This window comes from Anser cygnoides, chromosome 6, assembly GCF_040182565.1.
Source record: "Anser cygnoides isolate HZ-2024a breed goose chromosome 6, Taihu_goose_T2T_genome, whole genome shotgun sequence".
Taxonomy (NCBI): Eukaryota; Metazoa; Chordata; class Aves; order Anseriformes; family Anatidae; genus Anser; species Anser cygnoides.
The window spans coordinates 9069629-9086962 of NC_089878.1; the positions used below are offsets into that span (position 1 = coordinate 9069629).

The 17334-nt window shown below is 44.0% G+C and overlaps 1 protein-coding gene across 5 annotated transcripts in view; it reads right to left on the minus strand.

The window, feature by feature from the left end:
• Window positions 1-17334, minus strand: part of ERBB4 (erb-b2 receptor tyrosine kinase 4) — a 579191-nt gene that overhangs the window by 9064 nt on the left and 552793 nt on the right. For 2 of the 5 annotated variants that reach the window (XM_066999837.1, XM_066999838.1), the window contains exon 26: window positions 1906-2203. In XM_066999837.1, coding sequence (XP_066855938.1) covers window positions 1906-2203 — 298 coding nt within the window. Of the gene's footprint in view, window positions 1-1905; window positions 2204-2837; window positions 2886-3166; window positions 3215-17334 lie in introns of all 5 variants that reach the window. The other 3 variants (XM_066999834.1, XM_066999836.1, XM_066999835.1) reach the window with 3 other exon arrangements.

Sequence of the window (17334 nt, forward strand, 5' to 3'; positions counted from 1 at the left end):
AAGATCCAGGACCCTGGGAGATGGAGTGACTCATCTAAATGACTTACAAAGCTGGAAACTGAACTACAGCTCGCGCTGAGCCATAGCCCATGCCTCATCTGATCCTGGCCTTCCTGTCCGAGTAAGATCTACAGAGCCAAACACGCAGAGATACTTTGTCTTTGTGGCTGACTCTCCATGAAGCCTTGGATGTATCTTCCATCCAAAAAGCTGTACAGAAATCTTAGTTAAGCCTCTCTGCACAAAGAGCATCCCCAAGGGCTAACTTCTAAGACAGCTTCATTTCTAACAGAACAATTTGCCTGCTTAAAAACCTTCCATCCCTGAAGGACAAAGGGCCTTGAAGCATTATGAAAAAAATGATTCAAATGGGTCCTGGAAAGGGTACAAGAGAGACATCAGCTCCAGAAGAGGAGCTGGAGCAGGTTACATACAGCTCCTTCAAAACACTTGCTGTGGATTTACACCACAAAAAGCTCTGGAGACAGGTCCAGAGAGTGCCCTGCCCTGCAAGGAAATGGGCCCCTGCCTGCAGCTACTGTGTCCAGAGGGCCAAGGAAATGCCTGAGAAAGGACACAGGCGACAGTACTCCCCTTTCCCATACAGCGCTGCTGTGCTGCATGGAGATGAGAGGGTGGCTGTGGTCCTCACTTCAACTCTGTTTTTTTCCAGGAAGGGGCCAGAAATATTAAATGTCAATGTTCAAGGCTCAGCAAGATTATTTTGAACATGTAGCTAAAACTTTGCTGAATCAGTAAGAGGGAACAGGCACATATGGCTTGCCAAGAGTGCAGTAGGAACTCTGAAGCAATGCCAACCATATTGTGCTTTCATCTGAATCCTCCCAATGGCAGAGCGCACACAGCATCGTGACCACACCATGATATCCCTGAGTTTGTGCCCGGTGAGACAGGAAGGAGGTGCTTTCTCGTGGGCCGCCACTACTGCCTCCTGGAGGGCTCAGGCAGCTCCTGTGAAGCGTTACGCTGTGTGTACAACACCTGTGTACGCTGACACTGCAACAAATCAAGGCATCCAATCCCTTATTGCAAGGCCGACTGCTGAAGTGCAGAGCCATGAGTGCACTCCCACAATTGCTACTGCCCTGGGTCAGTCCCAGGACTCCCTCTATTTCCAACGTGTAACACAATGTGGCTTCCAAATTCTGAAGCAAACCCAGTAGTTACTTGGCATTTACATCTGCATTAATTAATTTCTTTAAAGCTAATGCAAATGTTTGAAAGCAAATTACTAATGACACATCCCCTTACAGCAAAATGACTGCTGTCACTATTTACAAAGAAAGAAATGAATGAAGGCCAAGTGGGAAGTGTAACACTCCGAGCTGGCACAGATCTAGGCAAACTTCACCTTGCAGTGATGGTCTCTCTGAAGCACATCATGTTCTTTCAATCCTAAACTTCCCCTGGGTATAAAATGCCAACTGTGTGTATTGGTTCTGTGATATGTTCAACATGACATTTACCAAGCACAATGCCATGAAGATAAAGAAGATCAATAAACAAAGCAATGTGGAGACTATGGCTGGCCAAAGAAAGATTCTTCTCTTGGAGATAACCAAATATTTGTTCTTGGATAAGAAGTGAGTTTGTTGTTCGTTTTTTGTTTTTAAATTCTTCCTCATTCCTCTCTCGTTCCTTCCCAGAAACAAAGAATAAAGGAGGAAATACCAAAGCTAACATAGCACAGTTCAGTCTTTCTAAGTAGAAAATTAAGCAAAGAAAAGGGAATCCCTCTGCAAAGAAACATTCACCAGGTCAGAATGTTTCAGCCTTGCTGGGTTAGTTGATAAATCCATTTTTTGGTGAGAAGGTCCTGATACAGAAAAACATAAAATGCAGTCAGGCTAGACTGGGATCTTCTCTGGAAAGACACATTTTTACCTGTTTTAGGTTTGTCTCGCATCGGTGTCATGTACCCATCCTCATCCAGCTCTCCCCGGATGACCCGCTCAGGTATGAAGACTGTGGGATCAGCGCTGTACCTCTGGGTGCTGCTGTCCTCTTTTGCCAGGGTGGCCACTTGTTTTCGCAGCGTGCCATTACAGCAGCTATCTTCAAAGATCTCTGCCGTGGCCCCTTGAGCAACTGGGGCTTCCGGGATTATGCAGCCAGGAGCTCTGTATGGCATCGGCACTCCTTGCTCTGCAGCATAGCCGCCATCTCTATACACAAACTGGTTCTGTTGGAAAAGAAAAGACAGCATGACAAAGGAGGCTCTGAAGGGAGGCAAGATTCAACAGCAAGTCATGTCTGCGGCTCCCGTGGCCTTCCTGTCACATCTGCCCAATGATGCATTTCACCAGGCAGGAGAAGGCCTCATCCATCCTGCAGACTGCTGCATTTCCAGCGCTGCGGGACCAGCAGCAGCACAGGCTCCACAGCAGGCCAGCAAAGCATCTGCCTGCCCAGTGCTGCTGAGCTGGCTTCCCCCCAGGAAGGCACCACCACTGCAGCAAGGGCAGCAGGGAAGTGAGCTGGCTAGAAATGGGGCTAGAAAACTTGTCTCCTACCCAGACGTGGAGGTTGGAGATGAACAGCTGCAAGAGGCAAACGCAGTTTCTCCTCTTCCATTATTTTGGCAGCATCCCAGAACAAAAACCTTAAACCTTATGGTAAGGAAATCTTCTGCAAAGGGGGCCAGGGAGAGAGGACACCATCGTCTTTGACCTGTTTATTCCCAGGGGGCTACTTTTAGGGTGTCCTGCAGCACCAATCACCACCCAAACACTACGTAATCCCATCAGGCAGTCCATTTTGGGCTGGTGAGCCGTGCTCTCACTGGCACCTCAGTGCAATGGTTTGATGCCACCTACCATATTGCTTGTCAGCAGGGGTGTGCAAGGAAATTTTGACATCATGACCTATAAATAAGAAGGAAAAATGGACAGATTCATCCAAGTGTGTTTCCTAAATGCTTTTTCAAGAAATGTTGGCAATCATTTTGTGTGTGGGTCCACAGAGCTTGTGGATGAATCCAGGCTGAGTTCAGAAACCCCTGACTATTTGATGGCTTACACACCCACACTGCATTCACTGTTGGCTTTTGAGCTGTATATGTAGGAATAAGGAGCTGGAAACAGACAACAGGTAGTGAAGGAAGGAGGAAAACCTAAGGGATGAAGGTTGAATGTGAAATACTTACTCCTGACATAGGGGTGTAGGCAGGAGGAGGGCTGTGTCCAATTTCACTCTAATAGGAGAGAAAAATGGAATGATGGATACTTAAAAAGAGATTACATGAATGAAACAAGTCACATGAGCTGTATGAGGTAATGGGGACAAACATGCACATCAGATTTCCTAACTGAATCCAAAATCCAAAGAATTAAATGATGGCAAATGTCTCACCAATGTCAGCAAGTTGTGTGCCCACCTGCCTCAGGGAGGGCTACCACATTCCCCTTGATGGGTAAGATTAAGTGCCGTGTTAACACCTACTGACAGCCATCCATATATTCTGCAAATATCTCCTGTCTCATTTTTGGAGAAGCAGAAAGAATGACAGATGGTGGACAGGCAGCAGAAGTGCAGAAAGCACCTAGCTCCAAGCAAGGCTTCCTATCCCAGGGACAAAGCAGGGAGGGCACGGGACTGTCATTAGTCTGTCGCAGCTAGTTTGAGTATTGCTGAGAAAATAATCCTGAAGAGCTTTGGGAAGCCCAAATAGAACAACATCCCCTGGACTTCCACTTGCCAATGTCCCATGGTCCTGCTTTCAACACATATCACCCTTTTAACTTTAGCTCTGTATGACATGCTAACAGATTTTACCAAGAATTATAGAGGCTGCAAATCAATGTCTCCATGCAGAGATCATCATTTTGAGATTGTTTTTTTTTGGAACCATCTTACAATGCCCTGTGGACCTTGAACTGCTGTAACATCAACAGCACAGAGGCTGTATTTATATCTATTAGTGCTGCTCAGAACTGACCTGTTTCTCACTGAGAAAACGCTGATTTTTGGAGGTAAATCAAAATAAAACCTTTTATTATCATGCGTTTTGCTACTGCTAAAATGCTCACTTTTAGATTTCAAGATCTGTTCTTCATAACTACTTTGCTTCTAATTTTGCTTCAAAAACTTCATTGCATTTCCCTTATCTCCTAATCTGGGGAGAGAAAAAGCCTGGATTCAAAAAAAAAAAAGAAAAAAAACACCAAAAAAATATTACCAAAACCCAAAAGATCTAAAATTGAGACAAATGAAAAAAAAAGACCACTGCTTCAGAAAATAAATAACCACCCTGAGAACACTCCACTTCAGAAAAAAAAAAAAAAAGGTTTTCAAAAGCAATATCCATACAACAAACATACCAAAGTTAGAATACACACTTCCTCAGTTTGTAAGGATGGCAGATAACACAGTCAAGCTTCCCCTTATAAACTTCTTGCCAAAACATCAGGATGGAGATGATGGTGACTATTTAATCTTCCGTTATTTAAAAAGGGTTTTGGTTTAAGCAAAGTATCTGCATCAGGGAAAACCTTTAAAAACAAACTTTTTTTAAATGCTTGCTGGCTACCTGCCTTAAGCCCATTTCTATTGATCAAACATGCTCATTTGCCAGTATCAGAAAAATTCCCACAGCCATTTTGTTACTCAGATCCAGCACCTGGGGTCTGAGGCATTAGTGTGGTGGACAAGCCCTAGTTAGGGATACACTTTTCTCCATTTTCATGAAAATTCATCGGTGTTTAGCCAAGCTATGACCTTCTAAAAAATGCTCCAGGTTGCAAAATACAAAAGTGCAGGAAAACCTCTGTTAGGTGAATTGCCTGTCTGCCCCTTGTTGTCAAAGCCTGAACAGGACTCTCTCCGTACGTGTTTTGTCCCAGGGAAATAAGGTTCTGGAAGGAAGTGATGGAGAGGATCTTGCCTGCAGTCTCAGAGAACCCCCAGTGCCCAGGGAGGAGGAGGAGGAAGAAGAGCTGAGAGGCTCTCAAGGAAAAGTGATGCTGGAAAAGCTGGCACCAGGTAAGTACAGCGATGGTCAGGAACCAGGGAATGGTGGCTTGCAGAAGATCATAAAGCAACGGCCAGTGAGAGAGACTGGGAGTCTCCTATGATTTCCAAGGTGGCTACAGACCTCCGGAGAGTGTGAAGAGCTGTGGCAATGTTGTGGTAGTATTGAACGCAGTTCAGTAGAGTTTGCTGCTGCCCAAATGAGAAGCATGCATCCAATTTTCACAGACACTAAACAAGTGAATACAACCGCTCCTTTCCTATTTGGTACTACACAAGCTGTCTTAATCACCTTTAGTTTACAGCCCTCTGTTTTCACAGAGGCACCCCCATGAATTTCCACTTGCAGTTCGCTGATTCTGGATGAGTAAGGGGAAAGCTGTCTTGAACTACGTTTAGTTCGCAGCCCACAGGGATCTCTTAAAGGCAACTTACAAAAGCAAGTCTTTTGTCAGCGGCCTTGACTTTGATACGCAGGGCTGTTCTCCTCTGTCATTAAATGTTTAGATGATTAAAAATTAAAATTAATTCTGTGCTAGGATGGCCACATCATCTATCTATGGACATGCTTTGCTCCACCCTCATCACAAAAGGCTAAACCCACCGTCCTATCTTTAGATTTTCTTGGCCATGATTCTAGCATTTAAGTACATGCTATGCAAGTGTAACAACATAATAACATGCCCTCTTAGAATAACCCTGTCCCAAGACATCAGGAAACAACGGACCAGCATTAACACACTTACTGCTATTTTTGCTGATAAGACCCTCCCCAGCCAGTGAGCTGCCAGCTGAGATCAGGGTAATGGTATTTTCTTCATGCCTCCCCTTTAGCTCTGTACTAAACATAGCTGTCTTGCAACAGCTTTTCTTAACACAGAATCTTACAGCTTGGCTCTTCTCAAACCGCTGGTGTCTGCACCCATTTTAATTCTCTACTGTTTTTCCCCATGAGCTAATACCCTGTGGCCACTGTTCCAAAAAGAGGAGGCAAAGAAAACAGCTGCGGTGCCAATTAGTGGGGCTGAAAATGTGATATAATTGTTTAAATGTCTTTAAATTGCCTGCTAATTGCAACGTGATGTCATCATTTTGTAGGCTTCCAAGATAAGTACTGAAAGCCCCAGCCAACTTTTATTGGTCAGTCCATGAATCACACTCTGAGCAGAAAATGCATCTGGATCTTAGCAAGAAAAACTTAAATAGCTTGATTTGTATGTGTGAAGCAGTTTACTTTGTTCTTTTTATTTTTTTTTGATTCAGTTGCTTTTGCATTTTAAATGCTATCTTGAAAGAGTAGCCTATGTTCCTTTACTGGGAAGACCTAGGTTTTTGGATTTCTGATGCTGAAATTCTGACCTGAATGATCACTGTCTCTAGCTTGTTGTGATGGACAAGGACTTCAAAAAAAAAAAAAAAAAAGAATCAATAATCACCCTTTTGATAGTGCAATATGCATTGTATCTGTTAGCTCCACAGTGCACACATCCACCAACACTAAACCTCTAAGCAGCCTCCAAAAGGAGCCCAGCATTTTTAACTGTCCATGAGCAGCCCTAACCAGAAATGCCTGAGATTTCTTTCTTTATACTACATGATTCAATTTTCGGCACAAACATGACATCGAGGAGAAACGATTAAAAACAAGCAAGTATGCCCTAAAGCCTTTTTAAAGGCCCTTTGGTATTAAACACCAGTGATGTATCAACTATTGTAACAGCTAATGCATGTGTAAAATGAGCCTTGATAAAAGAGAGGTAAATAACACTTTCGTGAATATTGGCTTGTGTTATTGCTTTCTATTCATTAATTGCATTTTCCAATTCCTTGCTTCTAAAGTCTCCCAAAAGTAAATACCTCCTCCTTCATAGCAAGGACATAACATTGCTGGCTGCCTATTAAACCACAATGAAATCAAAGCCACGTTGGGTCCTGCTGCTTGTATGTACGCAGTTGTGTGCCTCTGCCTTACCTCTTTTCATTTGGGTCTGGCGTTGTGCCTGGAGGATGGCACCCAGGGCCACGTTCCCACTCCTACCTGCACTGCAGCTCGCCTGCACCAGCCTGATGGTGACCACGGCCTCCTCCAAAGCTGCACCCGATGCAGTCTTCAGCTGGAGGAAGTGCTGAAGGTCAGTGACAGTGCTGCTGGGGACTGTGGGTGGTTGGAACTCCATCACCAAACAGGTGACAACTTTACTCTCCAGCAGGATCTGGCACCCCCACGACTTGCTTGCTAGCACAGCCTCCCAGCAGCACCCTTAGTGCTGCGAGCTTGTTTTCCCTGAACCTGCTGAGATTATCATCATTCCTTGTTCTTTAAGCAATCTGCTAAACTCATGTGACTGACAAATTTCTCTTTAGTCAAGGCAAGGCTTTAGTAAAGTGCACACACACACACCTGAACCCAGATAGTGCTCCTGGTCACACGAGCACCCCTTTCACTCCATCTGCTCTCATACATGAACAGCACCGAACCAGGCAGCAGGAGCAGAACACTCCCCTGACCTTCTCAGTCCCCACACGTACCGTCCAGGGGCATCTTGTGGTCCTCGCTTCAGGCAACTCAGTGACCACCTGTTTTGATTGAGCTCTGTGTGCACTTAGAAGTAACTCACTTTCCTCCTTACCTGATTAGAAACCAAGCCAAACCAGGTTTATCTGATTTAAAACCAAGTCAATATCCAGACTCAAGTCACCACACTGCAGCCCCCTAGCATAGCAGGTTGAGCAGATCTTGCTGCAGCAGTTTGCCCAGAAAGAGGACAGCTGATTAATGCAAGTGGGTCTGAATAATATGTTCGGGATGCTCTGGTGGGGCTGCAGGCAGAGCACACCACGCAGAGCCATACCACCAGCCCTGAGCAAACTCCAGTCACATTTCAAGGGAGCTGCCTGGTATTTACAACTGATCTGAACTGAAATTCAAATAGGAAAGACCACTGTAGGAGAGCAGCCATGTCTGCTCAGGAGCAGTCCTGCTTCCCTCTGCCCTGCCTCTGAGAGCAAACATGTCTGAGATGAAAATCAAAGGAAAAAAAAAAAACCTGCACCACAAGACTGTTGTGTAATGCTACACAGAAATTAAATGCTGTTTGTATAGTGATGGCTAGAGGGCTTTGCAGAGCTCTGGAGGTTTCTGGTCCTAGCCCCTGCTCAGAGCCAAGCTGTATGTAAAATGAAAAGTGCAGCCTGGCTTGACAAATCCAGCAGACCACTCACATTTGCAGAGTCACACACGTTTGTTGCTCCAACAGCACTCACGCTGCTTCCTCAGGTCTGGAGAGAACAGGTTCAGGGAACCTTTCTCAAGAGGAAAGTTTTGCTTCCTGCTGTCAAAGCAGCAGTGAGCAGAGGCAGGAATGCTATACACACAGGACAGCTTCCCCACACCAGAAGACCCCCTTGCTGGCAAAGAGCTGGTGCACAGGTAAAATGGATGTAGCACGCTGGTGATCCCTGCATGGGTCCTGCAGGACCTGAGGGTGCTTGAACTTCGGATTTCGGATGCTACCACTTGGTATCTTCAAGCAAGCCGCAGGGCGCACATACAATTAGATCTGTTGACTTGTACAGGGATGGACAACTACCCTGACTTAAGTAGCACCCATGAGACTATGTGAGCTTTGTAGTTCATCCTGTCCTCTTCTGAATCAGTGAAGTTTAATTTTCTACAAAAGTTTCCCACCACTCCTTCCTAAAGATAGGTAAGTCTGGAGCATGAGGCAAACCAGAGAATCCTCAGTGCTACTGGAAAGGATTGCTGTCTGTGGGTATGGTTGGAACAAGGTCTGGGAACACTGAGGTCTATGTTTTTTCCTTCATCAGCTCGCTCCTTCCATGCCTCCACCACGGAACCACAGGCACTGCTCAACTGGTATGCGAAATGAGATCAACCAAGGGGCCCTGGGCTGAGAAGCTGTCACTTCTTTGCAGCGCTGGCTGGACACAGAAGTTCATGAGTCTGACATTCCTCATGCTCTCTCTTCTGTCCAGCCCAGGCTCCTCATCGTACTTAAGAAAACTCCCTTCTCCACTAGGCACTTTCTCTAGGCCTGTGAAGAAAAGTCCCCAGGTTAGACAGCTTGGTACCAGGTATGAGTCATCACTGGCACCTTGCAGCACTTTAGCACACAGAAAAACAATCACAACATGCTAGAGACGTACATCTTCTGAAACCAGTTTAGGATCTGTGCATGTCTCACATCGGTTTTCTCAAGCACACAGACAGAAATATGTCCTTGGCTCAATGGTCATGAAGTCCCACTGGGGAGCAATGAATCTCGGTTGGAAATTACAAATTCCCAGCCACTTTTCCAGTATTAGCCTTTTTCAGAATATGGGTAAACGTTTTAACTTGAATATCTATGCACTACAAATACAGAGAAAAGTGTAAAGCACCATTCTGTGTTAGCTCTCATCTCTGATGTCTGCCCCTTCCACGACCAAGGTATAATCCATCCAGTTTAGATCAGTGAGATGAAATTGGAAAAACAAACAAACAAAAAAAAAAAACCCCAAGGACTAAGTCTTTTCTGTATGTATGCGTTTTCTGCTTGCCATTTGTCAGAAAAAAGGTGAGATGTGCAGGCAGTGTAAGCTCACAGAGGCTGCTGGTATGACAGAAATATGCCAGAGCATGTCCAGGCAGTATGGTGGGTTTATGACATTCCTGAACTTGTTCAATATCAGTACAGGCAGTTCACTGGTGACCTGGATTCAGTTCAGTACTGACTTAATTAATAGCTGCAGGTGACTCGTAGATAACATCTGTCTGTTTTCAGACTTACAGGTTCTTTTACAGCAATCCATGCACAGTGGGATGCCCAAATTTCAACAGAGCCTTCCAGGAGTAATATGGTACAGACTGTGAACAGTTAATGGCATAAAGCATAAATGAAACATGCCTAACGTTCTTGGCATAGGGGTATAGGAAATGAGATACCTAAATACTGCACAGACTATTTCCTGTGCTATTACTGGAAAATACCAGACATACACCCTCCTTTTTCTGTCTAAAACCTCACCAAGTAAGGGAGTAAAGGATTAGAAGACGGCTGATGAAAATAGCCCGTTAAGAGATGCAAGATGTGGCCACAAAATCAAGTTTCCAAGCACACTGGCACGGAAACATAGGTGAAGTGCTCTGCCATAGCCCCACCTTCTGTACCTAGCTTGTGAATAAAAGCTGTGCCCTGCTATATTGTGTCAAAAATCCTCCATGGAATCACCCCCCAACCTCCAAACTTCCCAAACCTTTGTCTGCCCGAGCTTCAGGAGGGTTGGCAAACAGACTTCAGCTGGCAAAATCTGCGATTTGACATAAGCATGGCACAAGAGTGAAGATGCAAAAATTTCTTTCCCCTGCTATTTTGTATGAACACACTGGAGTGTCAAGCAGACAGGAGAGCAGGAAGAGAGGCAGCTTGCACGTGTCTATCTTCCTCCTTCAGTCTCTTTTACTCCTGTATACTCCCTGTCACCCATGACTAGTTTTCTGTCACTCCTTTTCTTTAATACGCGCTCTGAGACATTTTGCAGTAAATGGCCCCTTTTAACACTGGACCAGTTCCCCACCGTTTGGAAGAGACGACGTACCATCACCTAGCTACTCGCACAGTTCCCTGAGGGAGAGAAGGGTCCAGGCACTGCTCCTGCTCATGTAAAATCTGTCCAAAACACAGGAGCAGTGGCAGCTCCTTTTCTGTACAAACCTAGAGCTTCAAATCCCCAAACAGGGAAAGGATGGGGAATGGGACCTTAAAGCCCACAACAGGGCCATGATTTGTGATTGCGATATGGCAGACCAAAAAAAAAAAAAAAAAGGCACAAAAGAAAGTTGATGAGCAACACTCTGAGCAGCAGCCCCCTCCTATGCTGTGCGCTGCATCGCCATCTTCCCCAGTCTGTTTTATACAGTAATCAAAGGATATTCTGAGCCTCTCAAAATGCCATCAGCCCTCATTGAGAATGAAATAGAGCACATCTCCACTGAAGCCTTTACAGCAGTAATCATTACAGCATGCTGGCCTGAACAGGGAGCTCTTACAGACAAAGATGGGTTTTAAAAATAAAATAAAAAAGCCTCCCTAAAATCTGAATAGAAACTTGATGATAATCTCCCAATTTTATTATGCAAGGGGGAAAAGAAACCCGTAATTGTGCACTCTTGGTCTCTTATGGCGAAGAATAGGCTTCTTGATGAAATGCTGAGTTGATTTAGAGCAGGGCTGAGGTTCTGGTGGCAATAATACTCTAGAAGAAATAACCATCCAACTGATTTGGATAAAATAATCATTTTTTAACATTCTAAATCTAAACTTCATCTGTGCCTCCTCCCACTTCTCCCCACCACATCTTTTGGAGAGTCTTTTTATAGCTTCCATAATTTTTCCTCCCCCCCTTCCAAACTACACCATTTAACAAGAAAGACAGACTCTTTACTCTGGCTAACAAAAGGAATTTTAGGCTGTGTTGGCATTTATCCCCACTGAACGTATGTTTAGAAAGTACAGTATTTGGCACAGGACGCTCCCAAGTCCTCCTGCTACCTTATGCTCCAGGCGTTATCACACGAGTGCCGTCGCCATGGGATGCTGTGGATGTTGCTCTCCGGCTTGTGAGCCCCAACCATCACAGGCAGACAGGTGTTCAAATGACAACTCCATGGAGCCTTGCCAGGTGCACTTCCAAATCACAATCCCTTGTATTTTCAGGTGTGGTGATTGTTTTAACAAAACCACGAACACGATTCCACAGAAGCAGACGTTTTTCACTAGCAATTTCTGTTTCAAACCCAGGCACTGAAGGAAAATTTTCTCCCAGCTCTCATAATTATTTCCTGACTCTTAGTCCATTTTTCCAACTACTGAATTATGTAGAGTTGTTTAGCTTGCTTTTTTCCAAGAATGCCTCATCAGTGGAGTGTAGAAATATTTATTACTTATTCTCTTTATATCTATTGACTTTTTTCTTTTTGGGAAAGAAAATGGATCAGCTGTGAGCTCTCTTGACTGTTAACAGAGCCAGCAGCTATTCATGGATTAAGCAGATGCTGCCTGATTTAAAACCAGTTTATACTGAAGCTCAGTAAATTTACATGTCAGATATCAAGGTTTGAAGCAACAGACAGCTACTGTCTCTTCCACTGATTCCACTGAGTGTTAACTCGCATTAGGTCTCACCAGGAGTACTGTGAGCTGGTGACTTGTTTTTAAACATGCATTAAATTCTTAGAAAAGGTATGCTCAAACCCAAATGCCAGCCAGCACTTTCAGAGTGTCTGACTCTGCATGCCTGTTTTCAGGAGCCTGAGTTCCGACAGAAAACAACTAAGACGTTTAAAAAATCCTGTTAAAAATTCCTGTTTTAAGGCACTTGACCTGCAAATCAGGAGGCAATTTAAGAAGTTGGTCCTGATATTCTATTCAGGATGAGAAGGGCTTGGTCCTTGAGAAATTTCGCTGATTTCAGCTGGCCTGGCTGCAAAGCAAGAGACTAATTGCCATAAAACAGGTTTCAAAGATTTCTCTGTGAAGAGCTGGGCATCATCTATTCTCTTTGAGTTCTCCATATGAATTTTCTTCCTTTTTCCTCTGGCAAACGTAGCACGCTTTAAAAAGGTATTTAAATACTTGTATTCTAAATACACACATTTTGAGAGAAGCTTTCCTTTTTCATGTAAATTATTAGACTGACATAATTTTTCATCTAATGCATTTTACAGCCTATTTTTGCATGTTTATTCTTCCTACTTCATTCACCCTGAGCAATGAAATAATGCTGACTAGTGCCACTCTGGTATTAGTCCTGCTTTTCATGGACTATAAAATGGCCTGGTGCTATCTACATTTCTAACAAAGACTAGAAATAGACACACTTTATAGAATACTTGCCAGAAGAAGAAAGTTATTGTAGGTAACACATTTGTGATGGCTGACTAGGCACCAACAAAACACGAACAGCTACTGAGAACTTCATAATGGAAAAGGCAGAGCAGAACAGACAGGAGCCTCCCACCACCAGGATGTCATTAAAACTTAGGGAAGCACAAAACAGGAATGAAAGATCTTTCAGGAGAGCTTGGTGGGACTTGCAGAATTACTTTGAAGGTTTCATGGCAGCAACTGCAGTATTTGGTACACTGTTAAATAGACTCTACTAGGAAAATAAACAAAATGTAGTATTTACTGAAAGATACGGGATGGATTCATACAGAGCTTGAATATTCCTAATGAATCAAACAGTTTTTCAAGAAGCAACAGAGCTAAAGAAGAGGCAGAGTCAATGTAACCTTCTGAAATACTATGAAACCCTTTGATACAACCTCTAGCTGATTTGCAAGTTCATCATGTATTGCAACACCTGCCTAAGGAAGAGAGATCCTTGCAGAAACACAAAAGAAAGACTACCAACATTTTCAACATTTTTGATCACCTTTTAAGGAGAAGGAATTAGACACTGGACAGAAAAGTAAAACAACAAAAATAACAACAAAACCAACAAACAAAAAAACCCACAACCCAACCCGACATGAAGCATGAAATCTAAGGAAAGATTTGGTTATTATTTGGGGGAAGATATTGCAGAAGCAGAGGGATGGCAAATGACACAAACAAACCTAATAAAAAGGAAACATCAGTGGTATTCTGCCCTAACACCAAACGTACAAATGATGCTATCCTACTCAGCCCCTTAGGCAGAAGAGATTTCTGGTAACTGGCAGTTCCTTAATCTAGCACAAAAAAGGTGTGTGGTGGACAGCATTGGGATCCAAACCCTGCTTAAGTCCATGTTAAATGCCCACAGAGACTCTTCTAAACTGTGATGTATTTTCCATCCCAAATGATACAATCAAGATAATCTTTTGGGAAGACAAATTGCACCTCAAAGAGCATTTATGCACTTGAAGTAGAAATTGGGAGACGAGTCCCTGGCTGATTTTATGCCAGGAGGCTAGACAAAATACTTGTACACCCCCATCTAGCCTTGATACCTCTTGACACAAATTATCTATTGACTTTGGGATGAAGTAGTTTTACTGCTATCAGCCCCACACAGCCAGGATATGTCTGGAGAAAAAGTCCACTCAAGAGCAGGGTCAATTAACTGCCTTTTCTTACAGGAAAAGAAGTGAGGACCAAGAAGACAGTGATTGCTACACCAAAGCCCTGGGCACAAGGAGAATCACAAACAAATCATGACTCCCTCATGAATTCCTCTTTGCCAAGAGAAAAGGATGCTAGCTTTCCCCACCAGCAAGGCCAGTACCCCTCATACAAGCTCACCTGTGCTGGCACACTGGGAAGTGCCCTTCCAAATCCTGACTGCTCTCCAAAATCCCTCCTTCCAGCACCAACTGAGGAGAGTGGTGCTTACAGACCCCACCTGCTGGATTTCAGTCTGTAAGGGAGGTCATTATTAGACCTCAGATCTGATCTTCTACCACTGAAGCACTACAGGTACCTAAGAAATTCAGCCCTGCTACTTAAGAGCCTAATTAAAGTCACTGAATTGCGGCAGCCATCTCGTTGGGTGAACAGTCCCTGTTGTCCGTGATAAGCTTTGGAAGGGAAGATGCCACACCAACATGAAATGCATCTAAAAATCACTAACAGCCTTCTCCTTTATAATTCTGTAATTTGGAAATGGCTACTTTTCAAATTCAGAAACCAGATCAAATTAATCCTAAAGGTAACTCCTTGCCCAGTTTCTCCCTGGAATGATCTTTTTATATACAGACACGTACAGATGTTCAGCCATGAGACAGACATTCCCAGCCCTAGAGCTGTGCCAGGACTTCTGGGGTGGCATACCAGACACTACTCAGAGAACTAAAAGCTGGCTTTTGGCATACCAGACCCTGCTGTAGCCAAGCAGAACAGTCTCCCTGGACATATGAATTAGACCCCTCTCCTAAAAAACTAGCTTGATACTTAATTGCAGGGTTGGCAGACATTCCATGATATACAGCGAATGGAGTAAAATTACAGAGACAGCATCAGTGAGTAACAAACAGTATAAACGTTTTTCAGGAGGAATTTGCCAAGGATTTAGAGCAAAAAGCACCACTGGGTACACAGAGTGCTTTCTGTATTAGTATTATCTCTGTGCACACAGGACAGTACTTGTTACAAATACCTGAATGAATCATCTAATGGCTGTGAATGTAGGACACTCAAACACTAACTGGGGTACCGTGCTCCTGGAAACACTGCTGAGGATTCAGTTTATCTCTCAGAAGCACAGACCTTCTAAAACTCCATGTTTCTAGAATATCTCTAGACAACGGAAAATAAAAGCTGGAAAAAGCCAAAGAGCTGAAATTGCAACTGAAGACTTCAGATGCCATGAAAGAATTCAATTTAGCTTAGGATGCTAATTTTTATTTCAAAACTGCATCAGTCTTGAGATGGACTTTGTAACACAGGGCACTATTATGGGCTTAGAGTGTGGGCAAGCTTCTGCTCCCGGCAGCGGAGGTCCTAAAGAAATGCTGGTACAAAGCCAGTCTGGGTGTGATGCAAGTGCTGAAGCTGTGCCTGCGCCTTGCACCTTCAGTACATCTCTGTAATCCCTGGAGGAAGAAGGATGTGGCACTCCCTGTGGAGCTGGAAACTTGCCACGAGGTTTCCCTCCTTCCAGCCCTCTTTCTGTGAGCAGCAGCTCTGTGCTACCGATTCACATCCAAATAGCTCTCACATGGGAGGGAACAGGCACATGCTGCTTTATGCATCCAACCAGTGCTTTATGCTCAACCAGTGGCGCCTCTCCCAGGCCAAAGCTGCAAGGATTTAGGACTGAGATCAACCCAGAGAAACTTCAGCACTTTCTTTAGAAAGTAAATGCCCTTTCTCAGGCCTTTGGAGCCTAAGAGTGGGGAGGCTTATCATCTCACTGCTTTCTCACTGCAAACTTCTGTCCCCAGCCTGTGGTCCTGTAATGTTTGAGTACAGCCGTCAGAGGAGTACAACGCCCTGCCACCATATAACCTGCTTCCCCTTCACTAAAATGACAGTCAGAACAACTAAGACGTGAAATGCAGTATCTTTCAAGCTTCTCATCTCTGAAAATGACAAGAAGATTATGTAGCTCTTTGCGTGTTTTACTTCACCACATTGCCTGGCAATCTCCCCATAAAATTGAATTTGCCAGACGCAGTGAACACAAACTACCTAAGCTGTATCAATTCATTTGGCATTTATGGCTGCAGCGATACCATAATGAGTTTGTGTAATATTAACGTTCACTATACCAAACAAGCACGAATTGCAAACTATCCAAAAGAAACACAAAGAAAGACATCATCAGGCAACTGCAGGTGGAGAGATCTGCCCGCACATCAATTCTGTGTGATTCTTATCGTTGACATTCCCTGGTACTGCACTATATACAGTAAGTGCACAGTTGCCTTATAGGAGCTACTGGATATTTTGTTTCAAACCAACACTAATCTTCACAGGAAGAACAGTTAACACACCAAGAACCTGAGTGTTTTCGAAAAACACAAAGGCACTTAGCTTTCTGTACAGAGAGAACACAAATGTACTACATCCAGAAAACAACAACAACAACAAAAAACTTCCAGCAAAGGAAACCAGGAATGCAAAGATTCTGTGGGGCTTTGATGCAGCCCCAAGCCCCTCCAGCAACTTTGTGCTGTGGCCTTCCTGCAGTCTGGAAGTGCATGCCTGTGTGGCAGTACTAGCAGTGCATTCAGGAGATGCAGGGCTGTTAGCAAATAAAACTGAGACTTATACTAATGCAAGACACTGGACCAGCCTCTCTATATTATAAAGGTTAATATTGTTACAGGTCAGAAGTCAGTCTGCAGCCACTCCAGCAAGTGCTATTATAAATCAGCTGGGAATTCAGTGGCAACTTCTTTGCCCATCTGTTCTTTCTGCCTTAAAAATTACCCCTCCGTAAGGAGGCTTCTGCAAAGAAGAAAAACACTACAAAGCTGGAGGGGGTGCAGAGCCACAGAGCTGAGTGTGAGCCTCCTGTGCCCCAGCTGCCCTCTGTGAGTTAGAAAACCTTGCTCAGAATCTGGAAACTTTTGGCAAAGGGTAATTCCAGATTCGTTTAAGTGTTAGATTGTCATATGATTCCAGAGAAAAATTCCCAGTAGTAGGAGTTACTGAAAGCAGGATACAGAGTTGCTATTGTCATTAAACTGAACTGCAAAGCAAAGCTCCCATTGACTAAGTGGGAGCAGATCACAGTCTCAAACCAAGACGGGAAATTGCGAGCTGCAGAGAAGAGACATCACATCAAGAATGTGATGGAGCCTCTCTGTGTGACAAAATGAAGGCCTGGGGTCTCCTTCTGCAGTTCTGCTGACTT